Raw genomic sequence first — 20,087 nt, forward strand, 5'->3', positions numbered from 1 at the left:
ATTTGTGAGTTTTTATCTTCAGGCACTTTTACATAGCCACTGAACAGCAGAATATTTCAGGAAAATTTCTGCTCAGGTACCAGTGTAAAAATGTCAGAACAGAATTTTTTATGCAAATTCCATCCCGGAATTTTTCCACTCATATCCCGATACATTTTTACAGAGTGGCTGCAGTGTAAATTGGCCCTCTGACGAACTCCGCAACACAAGGCTATGTAAAACTGCACCTGTGTAAACGACCACATCAGAGTTAAGTATGCTATTTTTAAAAAATAATTCTGAAGTTTCTGTAAAAATGCCATTAAATTACCTTTTGCATCCTGCTTTAGCATATGGTTAAAACATCTAATAATTCCACTTCTTCAAATCAACTCAATTGAAAAAGAAAAAAACTCATGAAAAAGAAAACAAAGGACCTGAAAAGAAAAGGGCAGGTGCATTATCTGCGGCAAGTCCTATTTCCATAATCACACCTCTGGTCATACTGGGTGATATGGATTCTGTTTATTCTTTGTTTTTTCCTTGAAGAAGGGGTCAGGCCCAAAACATAGCCAATATATCTTTGTTTCCTATAGATGCTGAAAGACCGGCTGAGTTCCTGCAGCATTTTGGTGTGTTTTTACAATTTGTGACAGTTTGGATGAACTTCCAAATTGTCCTGAATTTTGGCACATTTCTGAGAATTTGCCCTATGGTATCTTCTGTAATAAAACAGATACATGCCCATAACATTTCTTTAATCTCTGCAATAATAATACTTCATTAAGTGAGTAGGAGTCGTTAAATTTACTACTTTAAGTTTTTAGAAAAGTTGAGACAATCATTTATCCTTCTATAATTTCAGGGGTGTTAAACTTTCTAACATTTAAAAATTGATAGCAAAAAGCTGAAATCAAAGCGAATATAAGAACATTGGCAAGGGTGGGGGGGAGTGGAGGGGATGCTGGAAGCATACACACATCAAGATGTGGTGTAACAGAGAATTACCAACACAAACCTTTTGGATACAACATCCTGTTACTTCATGATAAAGGTCTTATTATACCATGGAGTGAATTTGAAGACATTGGCCCCAATGCTCAGAATTTTCTCATTGTATCTCAGGAGAAAGCAATGATCAGTAACACTGACTGAAACCTTTGACATCAATATCACCATGCTGTTGAACATGATGAGCAATCAGGAAACTGACAGTGGAGATGCTACTTGAAACATGATGGATTAGCACATCAATAATGTGTATGTAGTTAACATTAAATCCTTCTTCCATATATATTTTTGAAGGAGCTAAATGCCAGATTTCAAAAGTTTATCCAAAGATGCCCAGGACTGCGCAATCCTGATCATAAAAGAAAAGATATAAGAAAGAAAAAAAAAGACTGCATTCGGCACATCAGAATGATCACCAGTTTAAATCAGTGAAGCCTCAACAATTTCATCTACCATATTTGCAGGCAATGTCACATTCCCCTGCAGCCAGCTTTAACATCTAATTGCTAAGAACCAGATGCCGATCTGAGCTGTCAGCTATAATGGCAGCAACTGCAAACATGCACCAAGGAACTGATGCATTTGTACATTGCTTGTTCAGTGGTTCAATTCATTCGATAAATAACTTTGAAGTGCTTTCTCGATTTTGACCTTCCTGACAGGGTACATATCTTTAATTCATATGACTTCAAGCTCCAAACACCCAAATATATCCTCTCCAAATATAATAACTTAACAAGACAAGATGGTGCAGAAAAATTGCATGCTATTCATAAATGACCTCCTGCATAAAATTATCAGAGTTTAAGATTCCAGGCAATGGTGATGCCATCGTTGCAGCAGGCTGAAAAATTTTGCTTCAAATTTATCAGGTTTGCAAATTGCTTTCTTGTTCTGGCTTTAAAACAACAAAACATCTAATTTCTGTCACTTGTATGGTCTTAACCAGTAGAGGCTGCTCATCTAAAGCAACGTTATAGCTTCAATGTTTTTTTTTTAAACTTTATTTATTCATTCAAAATACAGATAATAAGTAACACATATAACAATAAACTAACCATGAACGATATTTTATATATATATATATATATATACACACATATATATATAAGAAAAAAAAGAAAAAGAGAAAAAAAAAGACCCACCCTTCAGCCAACTCTCCTAAGGAGAACCATAAAGAGAAAAAAAATAAAGAAAAATTAAGCATACATATTAAAATCTAATCCATGTAAATCAAAATGTAAATGTAAATATTTTGAATACAACAACCACTTATTAATAGTTATCATGCGAAGCATATGTGATTTTTTCCATTATTAAACAATATTTCATCTCATTATGCCATCTATTAATATCAATCATATTCGTATCTTTCCACGTACTAGCAATACATTTTTTCACTACAGATAATGCTAAATATACAAAAGCAAGTTGAAATTTATCTAATCCCAGACCTTTCAGAGGTTGCAATCTACCCAATAAAAATACTGTCGGATCTAAAGGTATTTTAATCTTATACAGGTATTCCAGAAACAATTGTACTTTCTTATATATATACACACACATGACCAAACCGCATGAAAAAAAGTTCCAACAGCGTTACCACATCTAAAACACAAATCTGATTCATGAAAACCATATTTTTTAAACTTTTCAGGTATTAAGTATAACTGATGTAAAAAATTATAATTAATCATTGCATAACGTGCATTTATCAGTCTAATTACACTATCATAACAAATATCTGACCAATCATCCTCGGAAAAAAATAAAACCAATCTCCACTTCCCATTTACCTTTAGATTTATCCCAGCCCCTTTTATCCATACCATCCTGTAATATTTGATACATAACTGAAATATAACCCTTCTCTGGTACCTTCATAAGAAAAGTCTCAAATTTAGTCATTTCAGGTAAAGTCATATCTCTACCAAACACATGCTTTACCAAAGATCGAATACGATAATAAAGAAACAAAGAATTCTTATCAATACCTAACTGTCCTTCATCTGATCAAAAGATAAAAATTTACCTTCTTTAAAACAATCTCCCAAATTTTCCACACCTTTAAATCTCCAATGTCATAAACTTCGATCATGTATTGAGAAAGAAATAAGTTGATTATTATACAACAGAGTCAAGGCTGACAATTCACCACTAGAACCTATCATTTTCTTTTTCTTTGTCCATAACTTCATTAAATGTTTTAGTATAGGCACATTATGTTGCCAAAATGCGTTTACGCTTAATTGCACTGTTTAAACCTCGAACATTAAAAGTAGCAAACTTCAACTTTGACATATCTACTAATATTACTAAGAACTAATAATATCGATATATAAAAACTCACATCAACGTAAATAGGCCCTCCAATAGGAGAAAAAGAAACCGCAAATTAAAGACTAAATAAAATGAAAATGAAAAAAATAGAAAAAAAAGATAAAGTTTAAAAAAAACCCCAAAAAACTACCAAAAGGTAGTAATCCCTAAACTAAACTTGGATGTGGATCACCCACCAGTGGCTGATGACTAATAGAACATAGAGCAAATCTCTCCCTCCCCAGCCAAACAAAGAATAACAACAAGATATCATAATGATATAAAAATAAAGTAAGAATAAGAAAGTTCTTCTATTCATCCGAGAGATTCCAAACTCGGTGACCGCATTTCAAGAGAAGTTAGACTCTTTCCATTCCCATTTCTCCCATTTCTTCCATTTCCAGAACAACCAGATTTTTCTTTAGGAGACAATGGTGGACTACGTCTTTGTCCTCTTACATCTGGCAACGAATCAGCAAAAATCATTGCTTCACGCTCATTCTCAAAAAACCGAGATTGAAAATCTTCACAAAACACCTTCAACACTGCCGGATAGCGAAAAGTAGACTTATAGCCTTTACTCCACAAAACTTCTTTAACTAGATTAAATCGACGCTGACGCTGAATAACCTCTTGACTCAAATCGGGATAGAAAAAAACTCTACTATTCTGAATCATTAATGGAGCTTGTTGTTGTCTCGCATTTTGCACTGCTAGACGAAGTATTGTTTCTCTGTCCAAATAATTCAAGCATCGAATTATCACGGGTCTCGGTTATTGACCAGGCAGAGGTCTTCTTCTTAAGGCTCCATGTGCTCTTTCCAATACCAAGCCTCCAGAGAAAAATTCTTGCCCCAATATTTGTGGGATCTATTCTGTAAAAAAACGAAGAGGATCTTGTTCTTCCATACCTTCCGGCAAACCAACAATCTTCACATTATTCCTTCTGCTTTGATTCTCCAAATAGTCTACTTTCCTCTCTAACTCCTTCTCACGTTCTCACAGTTCTTTAATGGATATTTCCACCTCCATCACTTTTTCTGTATTAGAGGCCACTTGCTGTTTACATTCCAAAAAAGCAGACTGAAATTTTTTTAAATCTTCAGGAAATGCTTCCACACGTGCATTAACTGTAGTGAATTCTGACCTCATACTATCGTTCATTTGAGACAACTCTTGCATTATCAGCTGAGTGACAGTATTTAACAGATTAAATTGTAATTCAGAAAGACTCAACCCTGCTTTCTTTAACAGAACTAGGTAACTGCAGCTCCTGCTGCAGCTCCACAGCAGGCATTTTAACAGTCTTACTGCGAGCCTGAACTCCCAGCGACGGCACCCCGACCTCCTCAGGAGATTGATGCTGGTCTCCCCCCACAACTCGCTGTTGTTTCAAGAACTCACGGATAAGACCAAGCTCTTCAGGTTGGAGTACTGCCTGAGTGGTTTCAAACAATGGAGTCATTTTCCTGCGTGCTCCCTCTGTTAGAGTTGGCAGGCTGCCAGAATCAGGATCCACTTCTTGGGAATACACACCTTCCTCCTGAGAATGAGTAATTCCAGCAATATCCTTCTCCTGGTGAGTAGTAGTCATTTTTTTTTCAGCTCCCACAGGCAATCTAGGCACAGAAGAAATTAAACCTGAAGCTGTAGCAGGCTGTTTAGGTCCTAGATCTTCAACACTCCGAAAATGTAGTTTCTTCTGCACTTGAGGTTTAATCTTTTTACCATTAATGGCCATAACAGTTCCTTAATACTTTAAACTAACTTTTTAAAAAAGTTTAAACTTGAAAACAAAGAGTTAAAAACAGGTTCTTAAAAGGCTGGCCAGAGAGGTCGCGATTACACGTCGAGACTCTACGCCATCTTGCCACGCCCCCTCCATAGCTTCAATGTTGATAGATGTTTGGATTGGAAGGAAATTAAGGGATATGGAATTTGTACAGGTAAAAGATTTTTAAAAACCATGTTCACAGAATGACAGGAAAATTTAGAAGTGCTGAATGACCAACTATGTCTGCATCTCACATTTATTTCTTCTCTATTTTAATTAATTCCAACCTGTGCAGTATATCACTTCACAGGTTCTTCCAAAATTGCTCAACATTTTAGGGCAATGAGATAACTAGACTTTGTCAGGCTGAAGAGCACAACAAACTACTGTTAAGACCTTCAAATTTAACAAAGGGATAATGTCCTTTGTAGTAAGCAGAGAAAGTCACTTTGACCTTTGACATTCAAACATGTCAGGATGAAGGAAAAGTGTGGAAAATTAAACCAAGGAGTTCTCACAGATTCAGTGTCTGGAGATCTTATCAACTGATCACTTCTGCGAAGGCAGAATGTTGGAAAAGCTATTCTTGGGTCCTTTGTTAGTAGTTGCCTCAATGGTTTGTATTATTTGAAGTGTTTAATATTTTTGATTGCAATTGTTTTTCTTAAAATTAAGTTTCAATTTCTTAAAATTGTTTTATTCCTTTTTGATTGCTTTGAAATGCTTCTGAATTTTAGATACAGTATTACAAAGCATTTACAAATCTTCATAGTTTGGACAAAGATTGGTATTGGAAAAACTGGAGGAATTTTTCAGGAAGGGTTTAATTGGCGTGGTCAATTCAGGTTCATACATGTTATCCAGTCATGTTGTTTCATTTAGCAGGGTTCATGGCTCAGTTCCAGATTGGCCAGCAACACAACACAAAATTTCATCAGGGCCATTAATCAAGTCTTTACTTACTCACAGAGAATTCCCAACAATCCTTGACCTCAAGTTGTTTCTCTACAACCTATTCTCTTTCACATATTCACCTGATTCTCCTGCCATACAACAAGGTCAAAGGCAATTTACAGTCACCAATGGACTTACCAGCACGCTTCAGATGTTGGAAGAAAACAGAGCACTGGGAGGAAATCTACATGGGCACAGAGACAAGGTGCAAACAGCACAATCACTGCACTGGAAGGTAGGATCAAATCCAGGTCTCTGGAGCAGTGTCCTCTCCTGCTCTGGATGATAAACATCTACCAACCTCCCTGTGGACATAGACAAGCTTCATTTCATGAAATGATCTTACTCATCTTCGCTGAAAAATTTTTTAAAAACAGACAGGGGTACTTCTTTTTTTGCTTTCTTATTCCAACAGCTTTTCTTCCCTTAACCACTCCCACATACTCATAACAGTACCAGTGAAGAAAAAATACTACATCAACACAGTTTCAGCAGTACCATTATACACTGTAACATCTTGCATTGGCTTTCCCAAAGCACAGGTGAAGAACTCACAACTTGGTGGAAGGAAAGGGGTTTGTTCTTTGGAATTTTCAGCTCAATGTTACCTAGAATCATAACAGGGAGCAAGAATGCCAAATGATTCATTACAGAAGCTGATTCCATGCCTGTGGCAAAAAAAAATAGACAATCTAATCTTTAAATGTATCCAATCTTAAATATAGTTCAAACCGAAAAATGCTGAGCTCACCAGCTCTATATATTAGAAAATGATTAAAGCAAAGCTCATCATAAAGAAAGGTTCTCCTTGAAGGAGGAACAGTGTGGAATGACTTCAACCATAACAGATGGATGTGTAGTTTCAGGTTGCATCATGAGACAGCAATCTGGGAAGAAGCTGGATTAAGTGCTGTTTTACAAACTACCTACCCACTGCATGGTGGGGTGTGGAATCAGCCAAAAGATTTGTTTCTCAACTATTCTTTGTAAGTACCCCAGAATTCTACTGTCCATATTCAAGACCAATATTCATAGAATGACCTTGTGATAATCCAGCTCTAGTATGGAAAAGAGTGTCCCTTAACGTTTGTCACAAAATGTAGAAACAAGCATTGGATTTTATGTTCTTAGGTACCAGGAGCCACTTATTGTATACTTGAGTTCAAATGAGACTCTGTGACTCCCTAACAATTGATTTCTTTAAAAGTTTTATTCCCTTTCAAAACATGGAGAAATTCTCAACATGCAATTTGCACAAATTCCAGTTCTTGAGTATAATGATAAGTTTATTGTCAATACTCACTGTACAATGTTCATACACACCAAAATTCTAACTTGCTGCAGCTGAACAACTATTTTGTAAATAAAAAAGTAAACTTTCTGTAATTAAAAAGCAATAAATACATCAATAAATTTTCACAGTAATCCTAGTGCAAAAAAAGTGACTTGCAATAGTGCAAACAGTCCTTTTGTGATGTCGGAGCGCCCATGATTAATGTACCAAGGGGAGGTTGAAGACACTGATAGCTGTTGGAAAGAAACTGTTTTTGAACCAAGAGGCTAGCCTTCAGGCTTCTGAACCTTCTAGCTGTGAGAAGTTAAAATCAACAATAACCTCCTTGGTTTTGGTGAAATTGAGGGCAAGATTTTCCGAATGCATTTTGATTTGTTATTTATTTAAACTGATCTATATAACAACTGTACAGCACTACCAGATATTTTCTGTTATCCAAAGTGACAAATGATGAGGGAATTTTACACATTTCTCAGTCAACGTTGTAGGATGAACTATGAAACTTGACCAATGGTAGTTTGAAGTCACTGACTGATCAAGTATGAAACGTAAACACATCTGTGATAATGGATTCTGTTTAATAATGACGTTCCATATCTAAACCACCAGAGCATAAAAAGGTACAGATTTCAAACACAGGAGATGACAGTCAACCTCCTAAAACTGACATCAAACCACGTGCCATATTCTCAATTATAACAGTGGATTGTTGATAAGATGAATTGTTAGCACCCAAATTAGACAGAAAATTGAAAGGTTTAAATCATACTGGAAATTAAAGAAATTGTTAATGGAACCAATGACACAAGTGGAGGCTGAGCTGGACAAAACAAAAGACAGGCTAAAGACTCTGGAAGAAAAAGCAAAAACATGAGACACAGATAGAAAAGGAATGATGGACAAGATCAACATATGGAAAATTTCAGCAGACATAACAATGTAAGAATCATTGGACTGAGAGAAAGAATCGAGGGAAAAGACTCGGTGAGAATTTTTGAAACATGGATCCCACAAATGCTGGGATAAGACATCCTAAATGCAAGGCTGCAAATTAAAAGGGCTCACCGGACCCTCCAACCCAGAAGAATCGACAATCAATGACCACGACAAGTCTTGGTGAGATTTTTACGTTACCAGAAGCAAGATACAATCTTGGGAGCAGCATACGGATATTCAAAAAATAACAATGGCCCATTAACGGTGGACAAAGAAAAAGTAATGTTTTTTTCAGAACTTTAGCTCTGCCTTGGTCAAACAAAGAAAAGAATTTGATGAAGTAAACTTCAAAAACTTAAAATACTCAATGACTTAAGGAAGAAGAGGAAGTTTTATGAAAGTGCAAAATGATTAAAGCTGCCAGATAAGAAGATTGAAAAGACAGTTTTGAAACAGGATAAACTAAAAAAATGTATCTTATTTCAATCTTGCAGTATTGAACCATCTTATTTTTACTGCAAAAAAAAGAAATCACTGCAATATACATGGAGAGTTCTGGAGAGAAAGGAAAGTGAGAGGAAAGTGGCAGCATGGGGACTCCAATCTAAAGGGTAAAATTGCACTGGGAGAGGAGCGGTTTGAAAAGATGGTGCTAAAGGGAGGGGTCTTCTGCAGAAAATTCTGCTGGCCTTTTTTGGCGGGTTCTAGGTTTTACTGCTTACGTCACTATCAGAGCTAAGAAAGTGTGTGTGTGTTTTTAAAAGGAGAAATGTGTATGTTCCTTAAAAGGGAAATGCTGCAGTATTATTTTAAAAGTAGGAAAGATTTTGTTATATAATATTTGTTTGAAAAATGGTATGGATAAAATATTCAAGTTTATTAGTCTTCATATTAACAGGTTAAATTCACCGGTGAAAAGGGAAAGGGTCTTGACATAATTAAATAAATTAAAAGCAGATATAATCTTTCTACAGGAAGTGCATCTTACTAAATTGGAACATGATAATTTGAAAAGATGATGGGTAAAACAAATAATATTGTCTTCTTTTGGTTCAACGGCAAGAGGAGTAGCGATTCTAATTAATAAAAGTACACCAGTATTGATACAAGGCACGTTGGTTGATCAGGCCAGAAGATATGTAATGGCACATTGTAAAATTTATGGAGAAGCATGGACACTTATGAATATCTATGCCCCAAATTATGACGATGAAGCCTTTATGAAGGATATCTTCTTAAAAACAGCAGAGGGAAGACAAAATATATTGGTCGGAGATTTTAATTTTTACTTGGACCCAATATGAGATAAATCAGCAAGAACAATAATGAAAGTGACAGAAACCACAATTTCATATATGAAGGATCTAAATCTTATCGCTATATAGAGACAATTAAGTCCCAGAGGAAGACTACTCCTTTTACTCAAGGGTACATGATTCATATACAGAGATTGATTTATTTTTAATGTCTGTCCAGCTAAAAAGTAGTGATAACAACAGAATACCTAGAGAGGCTTTTATCAGACCACTCACCACTAACATTAACTATTGCAATAATGGAAAAGCAAGAAAATGCATACAGATGGCATCTCAATGCCATGTTACTTAAAAGACTGTTGCAAGTTTATCAAGAGAAGAATATAAATAATTTGTGAAACAAATCAGCCATCTACTAATAATAGCTTTTTGATATGGGACAAATTATATCCTATACAAAAAATTGTAAGAGAATATATGGCAGAAATAAACTGTTCGGAGAAATATTTTACAGAATTAGAAAAAAAAATCAGAACAGGACTACAAGAAGACTAATAGAAAACAAAAAAGATAAGATACATTAAAAGTATATTGAACAGAAAAAGCTATATTAAAAACTAAAAAAAGAGTTAGGCAAACGGGCACATAAAGTCTTGTCTTGCAAGTTAAAACAGAGAAGTCATCAAGAATAATAAACACTAAAAATAGAGACAGATAATCTAATTATATAAACAAAAGGAAATCAATTACATCTTTTGGCAATATTACACAAAATTTTTTAAATCAGAATTACTAGGAGACGAGAATAAAATGGAAGAATTTCTGTTGAATGTTGAACTTCAAAACTTATGAGAGAGAAAAGATAGAACTAGACACCCACTTTACAAGAGGAGAAATTGAAAAGCCCCTGGGTACCCTATAAGCTAATAAATCACCAGGGGAGGATGGATTCCCTTGAGTTTTAAAGGCAATTCAAAGAGTTGCTTATGCCCCTATTAATGGATGTTCTGGACCAAGCAGTAGAGACACAGACTCTTCCGGAATCATCTCAAAAGCTAACATTACTGATCAAACAAATAAAAACAATGATCCATTAAAAATTTCATTATATAGAACAATTTCGCTGTTAAATGCTGATTATAGCTACTAGTGAAAGCGTTAACTAGTAGATTAGGATGCTATCTACTAACTGATACATACAGACCAGGTAGGATTTGTTAAAGGAAAGCATTCCTCAAATATTCCAGGAATGTTTATATTTGAGTACTGCAATATTTAAATTTCTACTGTTTTCAAAATTAGCCTACAAAGGTTACATAGAACAAAGAATACAGCCTGTCTTATGAAGTTCCTAAAATAAATATGCAGTGTCACTGGGAAACCATTGTCATAGAGCATCATCTCTGCAGGAAGTGAAAAATGAATCACTTAAATTTTGCCTTACTTCAACTTTATCTCACACACTTATGAAAAGACTTAACCACCAAGATTGAAGTAAGTAATGCAATGAGGCACAAAACATTTGCTTGGGTCTACAATTTCAGCGTTGTCAAATCTCCTACACAAGTTTTCAGCAGATTTATCAGTGTTACTTCGAGAGCACATAGACTGAGCAAAGTGTAAAGTGTAGGTAGGGACACACTTAGAGTAATATGCACTAACTCCATTCAGAGCTTAGTGTTTCCCATCAATGAATGGCAACGAAAGCAATTCAATGTAATGAGATTCTACAGGATTTAAATCAATTTTGAATATGTGACATTGAATTAATTGACAGAATTGGCTTCTCCATCTTCTTTCCAAGACCTTGAAAGGTGCCATAATCACCACCCATATGCACCTTTACCAGATCCAGCTGTGGAAGGCCAAACTTTCTGAAACCCAGCTGTGAGCCCAGAGTGATGACAGGATTTTCAATGAAATATTGGAAATACGTTGAAGTAGACTTACCAATGAAAGATATTAATTTGATATATGCAAATAAAATTATTCCCAAAACACAGACTCAAGATTCTGCAGTGTTCATGCTCCAAATGTAACATTAATACCCTGTAAATTACTTTTAGACAATTTGCCCATTTCAATGAGGGGAGCCCCATGACCAACTTAATCTTCTGTTGATGCTTTTACTTTTCTTAATTTTATTTAGAAACAGATACATTTTGAATAATTTGACATTCAATATGCATTAATGTTACATTTTAAAATGTACTTCTTGACTTTTTTTAAAATTCTGATCAACAGATCGATAGGGCCAAAGCAAAGAACAAACACTTTGACAACTGATTTACTGGTAGAAAAAGACTGTCCCTGCCTCTGACTAAATCAAACAGGATAAATTTGAAATGAGCTCACCGATCAAACTGAATTACTTCAACAACAAAGCACCAACAGTTTTTGGGATGATATCTGTTCCCACTTGCATCAGGTTCAAAATATTGTCTTGACTGAAAGCTGCATACCAGAAACTTAACCAAGCTGCGCTAACTCTGCATTTTGCAAAAGTTCTGAACTTTCTTTAAAGCACAACTGAATCTGTCAACTGCATGTTAGCCACATGAAAGGCAAAGTGAAATAATTGCAGGGCATCTTGTTTGGGCAGGTTTCTTTCAACAAGTAAAAAAATCATCATATATGCAACTCATTCATGCAGGTGGAAAAATAAAAAAGCAAGATTAATGTTCATATTTTTTTTTAAAGTCATGAAAAGTACATTAACATTGTCATTTAAGAATTTTAGCAATTTTCACTTTCTTCAGCTTGTATATCGAAAAAACTTCACGTGCTTATTGATTTGTGGATACACAGGCTGGGATCAACAGGCGTGTGTTAAATTGGACAATCAGTGAGGAAGGAGGTGTTAATAGTATTATTCACATCCAGCTCGACTTTGTTGATTGACACAGATGAATGGACTCTCTGTTCCTATGAAATCTGGATTTCACTCTCTTTTCTGATCTTTCAACTTCACCAAGAACTATTCTCATGTGGCCATTTTCAGAAACTTGAGTTCAGCAGAGTTTTGCTTTCATTGATAATTAGCTTTATTCCAAATACAGAATATGCATTTCATTGTTGCCACCGATTATCATGGAGCAGCTTTTCAAGGTGGATACATATTATTCAAAGAATAATATATATTCAAAGAAAAATAACAATAAAGCTCTCCCAATATAATATCATATAAATCAAAAGTGTCCTATCAAGCTTAAGCGTATTTGCCAATAAAATGCACAACTCACACTACATGAGCCAAATCTAGTGGCTTTTCTGGCATCTCGGGATATATCGGATGAGGTGGCTCTCGACTTGGTACACATCCAAGGGATTTGCTAATTGCGTGGCCTAACTTCTTTGCCGGTGATTTCTGAAAATAAAAATAGCCAAGTGAAGGGAACAGATCAAAAAGTTCAATGTATATGATCCTCAAGCACTTCGTAAAAAAAAAAATAATGTAAATCAATAACTGGAATCAGAAAAATTTAATGAGCTACTCATTCTGAACAGAGTTGAGAAACACAAGTTACATTTCAACCAAACAAATCAAAAGCCTCATGCATCAGACAAAAGGTTCTCAGTGGCATTCAAATAAAATTTGGTACAACAACAATGAATGTAGTTTAATACATTTAAATCAATCACACAGCTTCTGGTAAACCAGATAGAAAAGTGGAAAATACAGAAGCCTGAAATTCAGCACTTCAAAATTCAATCACAGTTCCCCTGTGGGTTTCTGTTTGTCAAAGAAAATTGAAACATAAAGGAACACCGGACCCAGCTCTCGACACACACACCATTCACCGCCTGGAACCCTGCATTATTGAACATAGTGGAATGTCAGAAGAACAGAGGGTGATGTGTGCGAGGTCAAGAAGGATTAAATTGTTGAGGTGGAAGTTTACGTAGGTCAGCGCAATACCCTTGGCTGAAGGGCCTGTATTGTTCTGTGATGTCCCACATTCTAAATAAATGATTAAACAAAGATGCATTTCAATATTTAAGTGCAACAAATGATGACTGGCAGCTTAAATAATTATGGTTAAAATTAAAGAAGTAATGAACTGGATTTTATCTCACTGCATCTAGGGTGGATGAGAAGGAAGAAAAAAGCCATCAGTGGAATAAAACAAGGCTAAGGTTGTTTCAGCTTTGATTTCTTGCAATACTGAAGTTTGCTATATGATAATGTTACAGAGTCCAGAGGACCCCGAAAACTAGCAGCAATAGATATGCACCACAACACAGGGTCACTTAAACAAAAGTTGTTTTTAATTATATTTGAACAAGAAAACAGAATTAAACTTTAACTTATTACTTAATTAACCTAACTACTTAATCCCTCCCCCTCTAATACTAAGCGCGGGTATGTATAATGTATATTTAAGATTAGAAAATTTCTTTGGTTCACAGTCCAATCTCACTGGTCGCAGGCAATTCTTGTACTGTGCACAGAAGTGAGCCTTAACAAAGTTCACCAGTCTTTGGTACTTAACAGGCAAATGGTTACCACTCAGGAGGGTTCTTGCTGGTTTTCAGAGAGAGATTTCTTTTCCAGGACATCCACAACTGATTCCTTCTCAATCATTCTTGCTGACGAAACTTGCCCCCTTCAGGGTTCTCCTTTCTTTCATGTCACCTTTCACACTGCCAATCTCCCCCTCTGACCAGGCAGCCTTCCAAGGTTTGCCAGCTTGTTCTTCTGGAACTGATTTCTGTCTCCTCCCTCTCTCTGTTTCACACCCTCCCTCTCTGAGAGCAAAACTGTTCTCCCCTGCCTGCAAAGATCACATGCTCTCCCAGGCAAGCTGCTGTCCATACTTTGTTGCCTCCTGCACAATGCATTCTGCAAAAGTCCTGCAAATATTCTGTTTTAAAATGTGTGTGTGCAAGCTGCTCTAACAATTCCTCCCAAACCACCTCTAAATACTCTGTCACAATAGCAGACATTAATTATTATTTCATACAGCAACACTGCATGGAATTAATCACACTTTATTCTTGAATCATCAGAGACAGTTTTCACAAAGACAATCCAGCTGTTTTACTCCCTTCACATTGACAACAAACATTTGCTCTTCTGAAACCTTACATGAAACCACATGGAAAAATGGCTTTCACCTGTGCTGCAACATTGAAAGTGAAAGAGAGCAACCTTCCTATAGCAAAGGTGATGAGGAGCATTTCGTAACATATGAGGTGAAGTAAAGGTGGAGTCAAGCACTGTCACAGGGACAGAAGCAGCAATGGTGCAGACATATCATCTAAGATTTCTTTCAGCATCAAATACAAGAGAGCTCAGGTTCAGTTTCAGATAGTTGCCAGAAAAAGAGACAGGGATAATGTCAAGCAGACAGGGTTTGTTCCAATCACCAAGAATGACTTCATAGAACCATACAGCCCCTTCAACCCATAATCTTGAACCAACTTATATAAACCTATTCCAGCTTCAATCTAACCCTTCCCTCCCTCACAGCCCATAACCTCTGTTTTTCTAACATCCATTTGTCCAACTAAAAGTCTGTCAAATCTCCCACTTGTACTAGCCTCCACCATCACCACCCTCAGAGGACATCCTCTCTAATCCTGAAAGCATCCTGGTAAATCTTCTCTGCACCCACTCCAAAGGTCCAACCTTTCTATAATGAGGTGACTAGAACTGATAACAATACTAGATTTTTATAGACCTGCAACATTACCTCATGGCTCTTGAACTCAACACCCAGCTCACGAAGGCCAACACATCAAATGCCTTCTTAACCACCCATCAAATTACGCAATGATCTTGAGGGATCAATGGATTTGGGTCCCAAGATCCTTTATTCCTCCACACTGTTAAGAATCCTTCCATTAACCATGTACTCCTCCAAGTTCAACTTTATAAAATGATCACACATCTGTATTAAACTCCAGCTGCCACTTCTCCACCCAACTCTGCATCCTGTCTCTATCCCATTGTGACCTACGACAATCGCGTGCTCTATCCGCAACACCTCCAACTTCGTGTCATCTGCAAACTTAGTGACCCACCCCTCCTCTGCCTCGTCCAGGTCACTGATTTTTTTAAAAATCACAAAGAACAAGAGATCTAGAAATGATCCTTGCAGAATACTACTTGTGACCAATCTCCAGGCAGAGTACACTCTATCCACTATCAACCTGTGCAGTCTGTGGACAAGCCAACACCAAATCCACGCAGCAAAGTTTTCAAGGACCCCGTGCCTCATGACTTTCTGCATGGGCCTCACATAGGGAGCCTCATCAAACAACCTGCAATGACAATATGCCTTATTAAAATCCGTATTTCACCACATCCAGTATTCTACATTCATCAATTTGTTTTGTCGCTGCCTCAAAAATTCAATTAGGCTTATGAGACACCACCTGCCCCTCACAAAGCCATGCAGATTATCCCAAATATGATTGCTTTAGCAAATGCTTGTAAATCCTGTCCTTAAAAATAATTTCCAGTCGTTTGACCACCACTGGTCTAAGACTCATGTCTATTATTCTCAAGATTATCCCTATTGTCCTTCTTGAACAACAGAACATTTGCCATCCTCCAATCAACTGGTGTCAGTCCTGTGGATACAAAGATAATTTTTTCACCCCAGCAATGTTCAGTGCATTTATTCAAGATGTGGAATGAGCTGCCAGAGGAAGTGGTCGAGACAAGTTCAGATAGTAAAATGGACAGAAAATAGTTTGAGAAATATAGCCCAAGAGCAGGCAAATGAGGCAAATTCTGATGGGCTACTGGCCTGTTTCTATGCTGCGTGGCTCTGTTTCTATAGAGATTTTTTTTCACAGAAATCCAGCGAGATTGTCATAAAGAAGACCTGGCATTAAGCTGACTTTGGTCATTTACACTGAACCGAAAAAAGCTGGTATAATGCTGGGTCTGCGTGTCTTTTTACACAACAAGTTGGCATCCTGGTAGAAAAAGATGTGGGACACATAACACAACAGTGTCGGCATCTAGTGTCACATATAACAAGCTGTATTTGACAGCATACAAGACCCACATTTTTTTCCTTAAAAAAATGGCTGGTGGTATGCTGTCGGGAGACTCTCCCAACGACCCACTGCCGGTCCCTGCACTAGTCATTGTTGTGTTGAGAAAGTGTCAAGTTCAAGAGAGACGAGTCTGGATACAAGGGTTTGCAATCAAACTTTATTTTTCGTAACACCACAGTTAATAGAAGAGGATGGGAAAATCATAATGGAAATAAAATACACATGTGCACTATTTAAAAAGGAGCATGGGAAAATATGTGCATAATTTAATAAAACACACACAATTTATAAAGGAGCATGGGTGGTTTTTAAAGTTTTTTTTGTTGGGGTCTGCTGACAGATGAAGAAAGATAATGTTGGGGGCTTCAGACTGTTCAAACTGAGGACAAACCCACAGACCAGCTTGCTCAGAGCACAAAGTAACTCGAGAGTGCTGCGGTGGGATCAATGTGGGGGATGGTCTTTCATCACAATGCCACACCCTTACACTAATCTCCTCTCCCTTAATATCTGAAGGTCTGTCAGTGATTATCTTGAATACATTCAGTAACTTAGCATTCACACTCTCCTTCTGTAGAGTTCCAAATTCAGTACTCTTTGATACATACTTTATCTTATTCATGAATGATAAAACCCTTTTTTTGAAATAATTATTTAATTTCACATAGGCATTAAAACTTGTACATACATTTTATTGTTCAAAAACATTAAAACTTAAGTGATTTTTGGGAAAAAAATATCCTCCCCCTCCTCCCAAACAGCCTGATAGAAAAGAAAGAAAAAAAGAGAAAATCTAGATATTATTTAAGTAAAACCTTAATAAAACTATCAAATAAAATCTTACATATCTTAATTTTAGAAGTCAGAAGATTCAGGTTGGTTGATTATATTTTTTATAAATATTGATGCTATTCAAATTTTCCTAACATTTTAAATAAAAAATCCCATTCAAATCAGTCAAATGCTTTCTCAGTGTCTAAAGTAATGACTACACTGGGTTCCTCTCTTAAATTATACTCATTAGCTTTATTACATTATCCACTAGTTTTTTTTTAAAACAATTTACTATAATCCATACTTATGAATTAAGGTTAATATTTTGCTATTCTATTTGCTAGCATTTTAGATATTATTTTATAATCTGCAATTAACAATGAAATAGGTGTATATGATGATGGCTTCAAAGGATCCTTCCCTTTTTTCGGAATTACTTATTATTGCTGTCTTAAATGATTCAAATAAATCATTCGTCTCTCCCACCTGTTCTAATACTTCCATAAAATGGAGAAATTAATAAATCTTAAAAGCTTTATAAAATTCAGTGGGAAAAAAGAAAACCATCTTCTGCCAGAGACTTATTTTGTAATGAACCCAATGCTTCTTTAAACTCCTTTTGAGTAAATGGAGTGGCCAAAACTCTTTGATCTTTTGTATTTAATTTTAGAAAATTTATTTGAGACAAAAAAATTCTATTTTATTTCATATTTTAATGATTCTGACTGATATAATTTTTTATAAAACTCCTGAAAATTTTCATTTATTTCTTGTGATTTATGTAATCCAATTTGATTCTTTCTTAGTTACTATAATTGTTCGAGATACTTGTTGTTTTTAATTGCCATGCAAGAACCATATGTGCCCTCTCTAATTTGTAATATCTTTGCTTAGTTCTCATTATATCTTTCTATTTTATAAGTTTGCAAATAATTATACTTTAATTTCTTATTTATCAATGTTTTTCCTCTATTTGATTGTATATGCAAATTGTTTCTATTATTTTTTTCAATTTGTTCTGCTTCTTGCATATAATCTTTTTAAATCTTAGATGTAGAATTTATTATGACCTCTTAAATATGCTTTCATTACATCCCATAAAACAAAGTTATTCATTACTGAATTAGAATTTAAAAAATATTCATATTTGCTTTTCCATAAACTCACAAAAATCCTCAATCAGATTTTTAATCCCATTAAAATTAATACTTACAAAATTTGTCATTTCACCCATTAAGTATTATGATAATAATACCTTCTCTCACCCATACCTCATCTCTTCCAACTCTTAATTCTCCTATATAATATTTAAAACTGTGGTTATTAACTATTTCAAATGGAAAGAATGTGTAAAGAAAACCCTGTAAAGACAGAAAAAAACTAGAGACCCCTGCTAATGTTATACACAAACAACAGTACTCTCTTCCATGCCCACCCAAACTGGCAGCTATTAACCCCTGCCTTCCACCTCTCCCAAAGATATTGTTATAGTTTATTTATTTAAATATAAACAGATAACACCTCATCAGTTACAGATATTACTGTTCAAAATATCCTTCAAATTGCACTCTACTGCTCAGCACTCATCTCCTCACTTCACGACGAATATCTGGCAGAGAGTCAGCATACCGTTTAGCCTCTTTGGTTGAGCAAAGAATTTGTTTTGGCCTCTTGGAACAAAAACCTTCAGGGTTGCTGGATATGGAACAAAAACCTTCAGGGTTGCTGGATATCTTAAATCAAAAGCATAATCTTTTTTCCACAGTATATTTTAATTGGATGAAATTCCTTTCTTCAACAATCCAAAACTTGTATCTGGATAGAAAAAGATCTTATTTCCATTATATTCGAAAGATCCTGGTCTTTCCTTTGCTTGTTTTGCTGCCAGTTCCAAAATCTTTTCTCGTACTTGATGATGAAAGAATTTAACCAGTATTGCATGCAGCTTTTGATCTGGTTGTGGTCGAGGTCTTAAAGCTCAATGTGTTCTTTCTATATCAATATCTCCCTGAAATTCTTTGACTCCATGGGATTCAACATTGCAAAAATTGTCTAACAACATCTCCTTCTTCAAGTCCAACAATATTTATGTTATTTCTTCTACTGAAAATTTCTCGAGCATCCAGTTTTTGGGCCACGTGATCTCGAACAGTAGTAGAATTAGTTTGCATATTCCCCTTCTGATCTTTAATTGAATCAATTTCAAATTCTGTTCCTTTGACTCTTTCTTCCATCTCTTCAAATCTTTTTTGTGCACATTCACTACTTCCTCTACATGCTTAGTTCTCACCTGATAAACATTAAAGCTCCAATTTGGTTTCTTTACTTCATCATTCCCTTCATTTGTCTATCCAAATCATGCATACCCAAAGTTTTACCTTTTATAACTTTCAGCTGCCTGCTAGATCTTTCTGATTCCTCTTCTTCTCATTGTACAACCTCCTCAAAATCGCTAGAATTTGATTCTTCTTGTTTCTTCTCCTTGTTGAAGAAGTTTGTATCTGCTTCCTTCTTCCAGTGCTACTCCCATTTTATGCATTCTGCACATGTGCGACTCCTCCCACATGTGCCGAGACGCTTCTTCCTTCGGACCTCCGGCCATTGTTGGAGGTATCTCGACGTCGGAACAGATGGGTGGAATGTCTTGAGTCACCCCAACCATGGACTTCTTCAGGCGGGTTGCTACCTTTAGAACAGCTCCTGGATCCATCTTCAAGGTAGGCCTCTCTTCTTTATCTTGTTGTTTTTGCTGTTTTTCTCTTGAGCCAGCCGCAGC

The 20,087-nt window shown here is 35.9% G+C and overlaps 1 protein-coding gene across 10 annotated transcripts in view; it reads right to left on the reverse strand.

Annotated features, from left to right (window-relative positions):
* dtnba (dystrobrevin, beta a) overlaps positions 1 to 20,087 on the reverse strand; it is a 493,032-nt gene that overhangs the window by 331,686 nt on the left and 141,259 nt on the right. For all 10 annotated transcript variants that reach the window (XR_011340480.1, XR_011340479.1, XM_069886546.1 and 7 more), the window contains exon 11: positions 12,766 to 12,890. Coding sequence is in view for 8 of the 10 variants with exons in the window: in XM_069886546.1 (XP_069742647.1) it covers positions 12,766 to 12,890 (125 nt within the window). In the remaining 2 variants the exon portion in view is untranslated. The remainder of the gene's footprint in view (positions 1 to 12,765; positions 12,891 to 20,087) is intronic.

The sequence above is a fragment of the Narcine bancroftii genome, chromosome 6 (assembly GCF_036971445.1).
Source record: "Narcine bancroftii isolate sNarBan1 chromosome 6, sNarBan1.hap1, whole genome shotgun sequence".
Lineage (NCBI taxonomy): Eukaryota > Metazoa > Chordata > Chondrichthyes > Torpediniformes > Narcinidae > Narcine > Narcine bancroftii.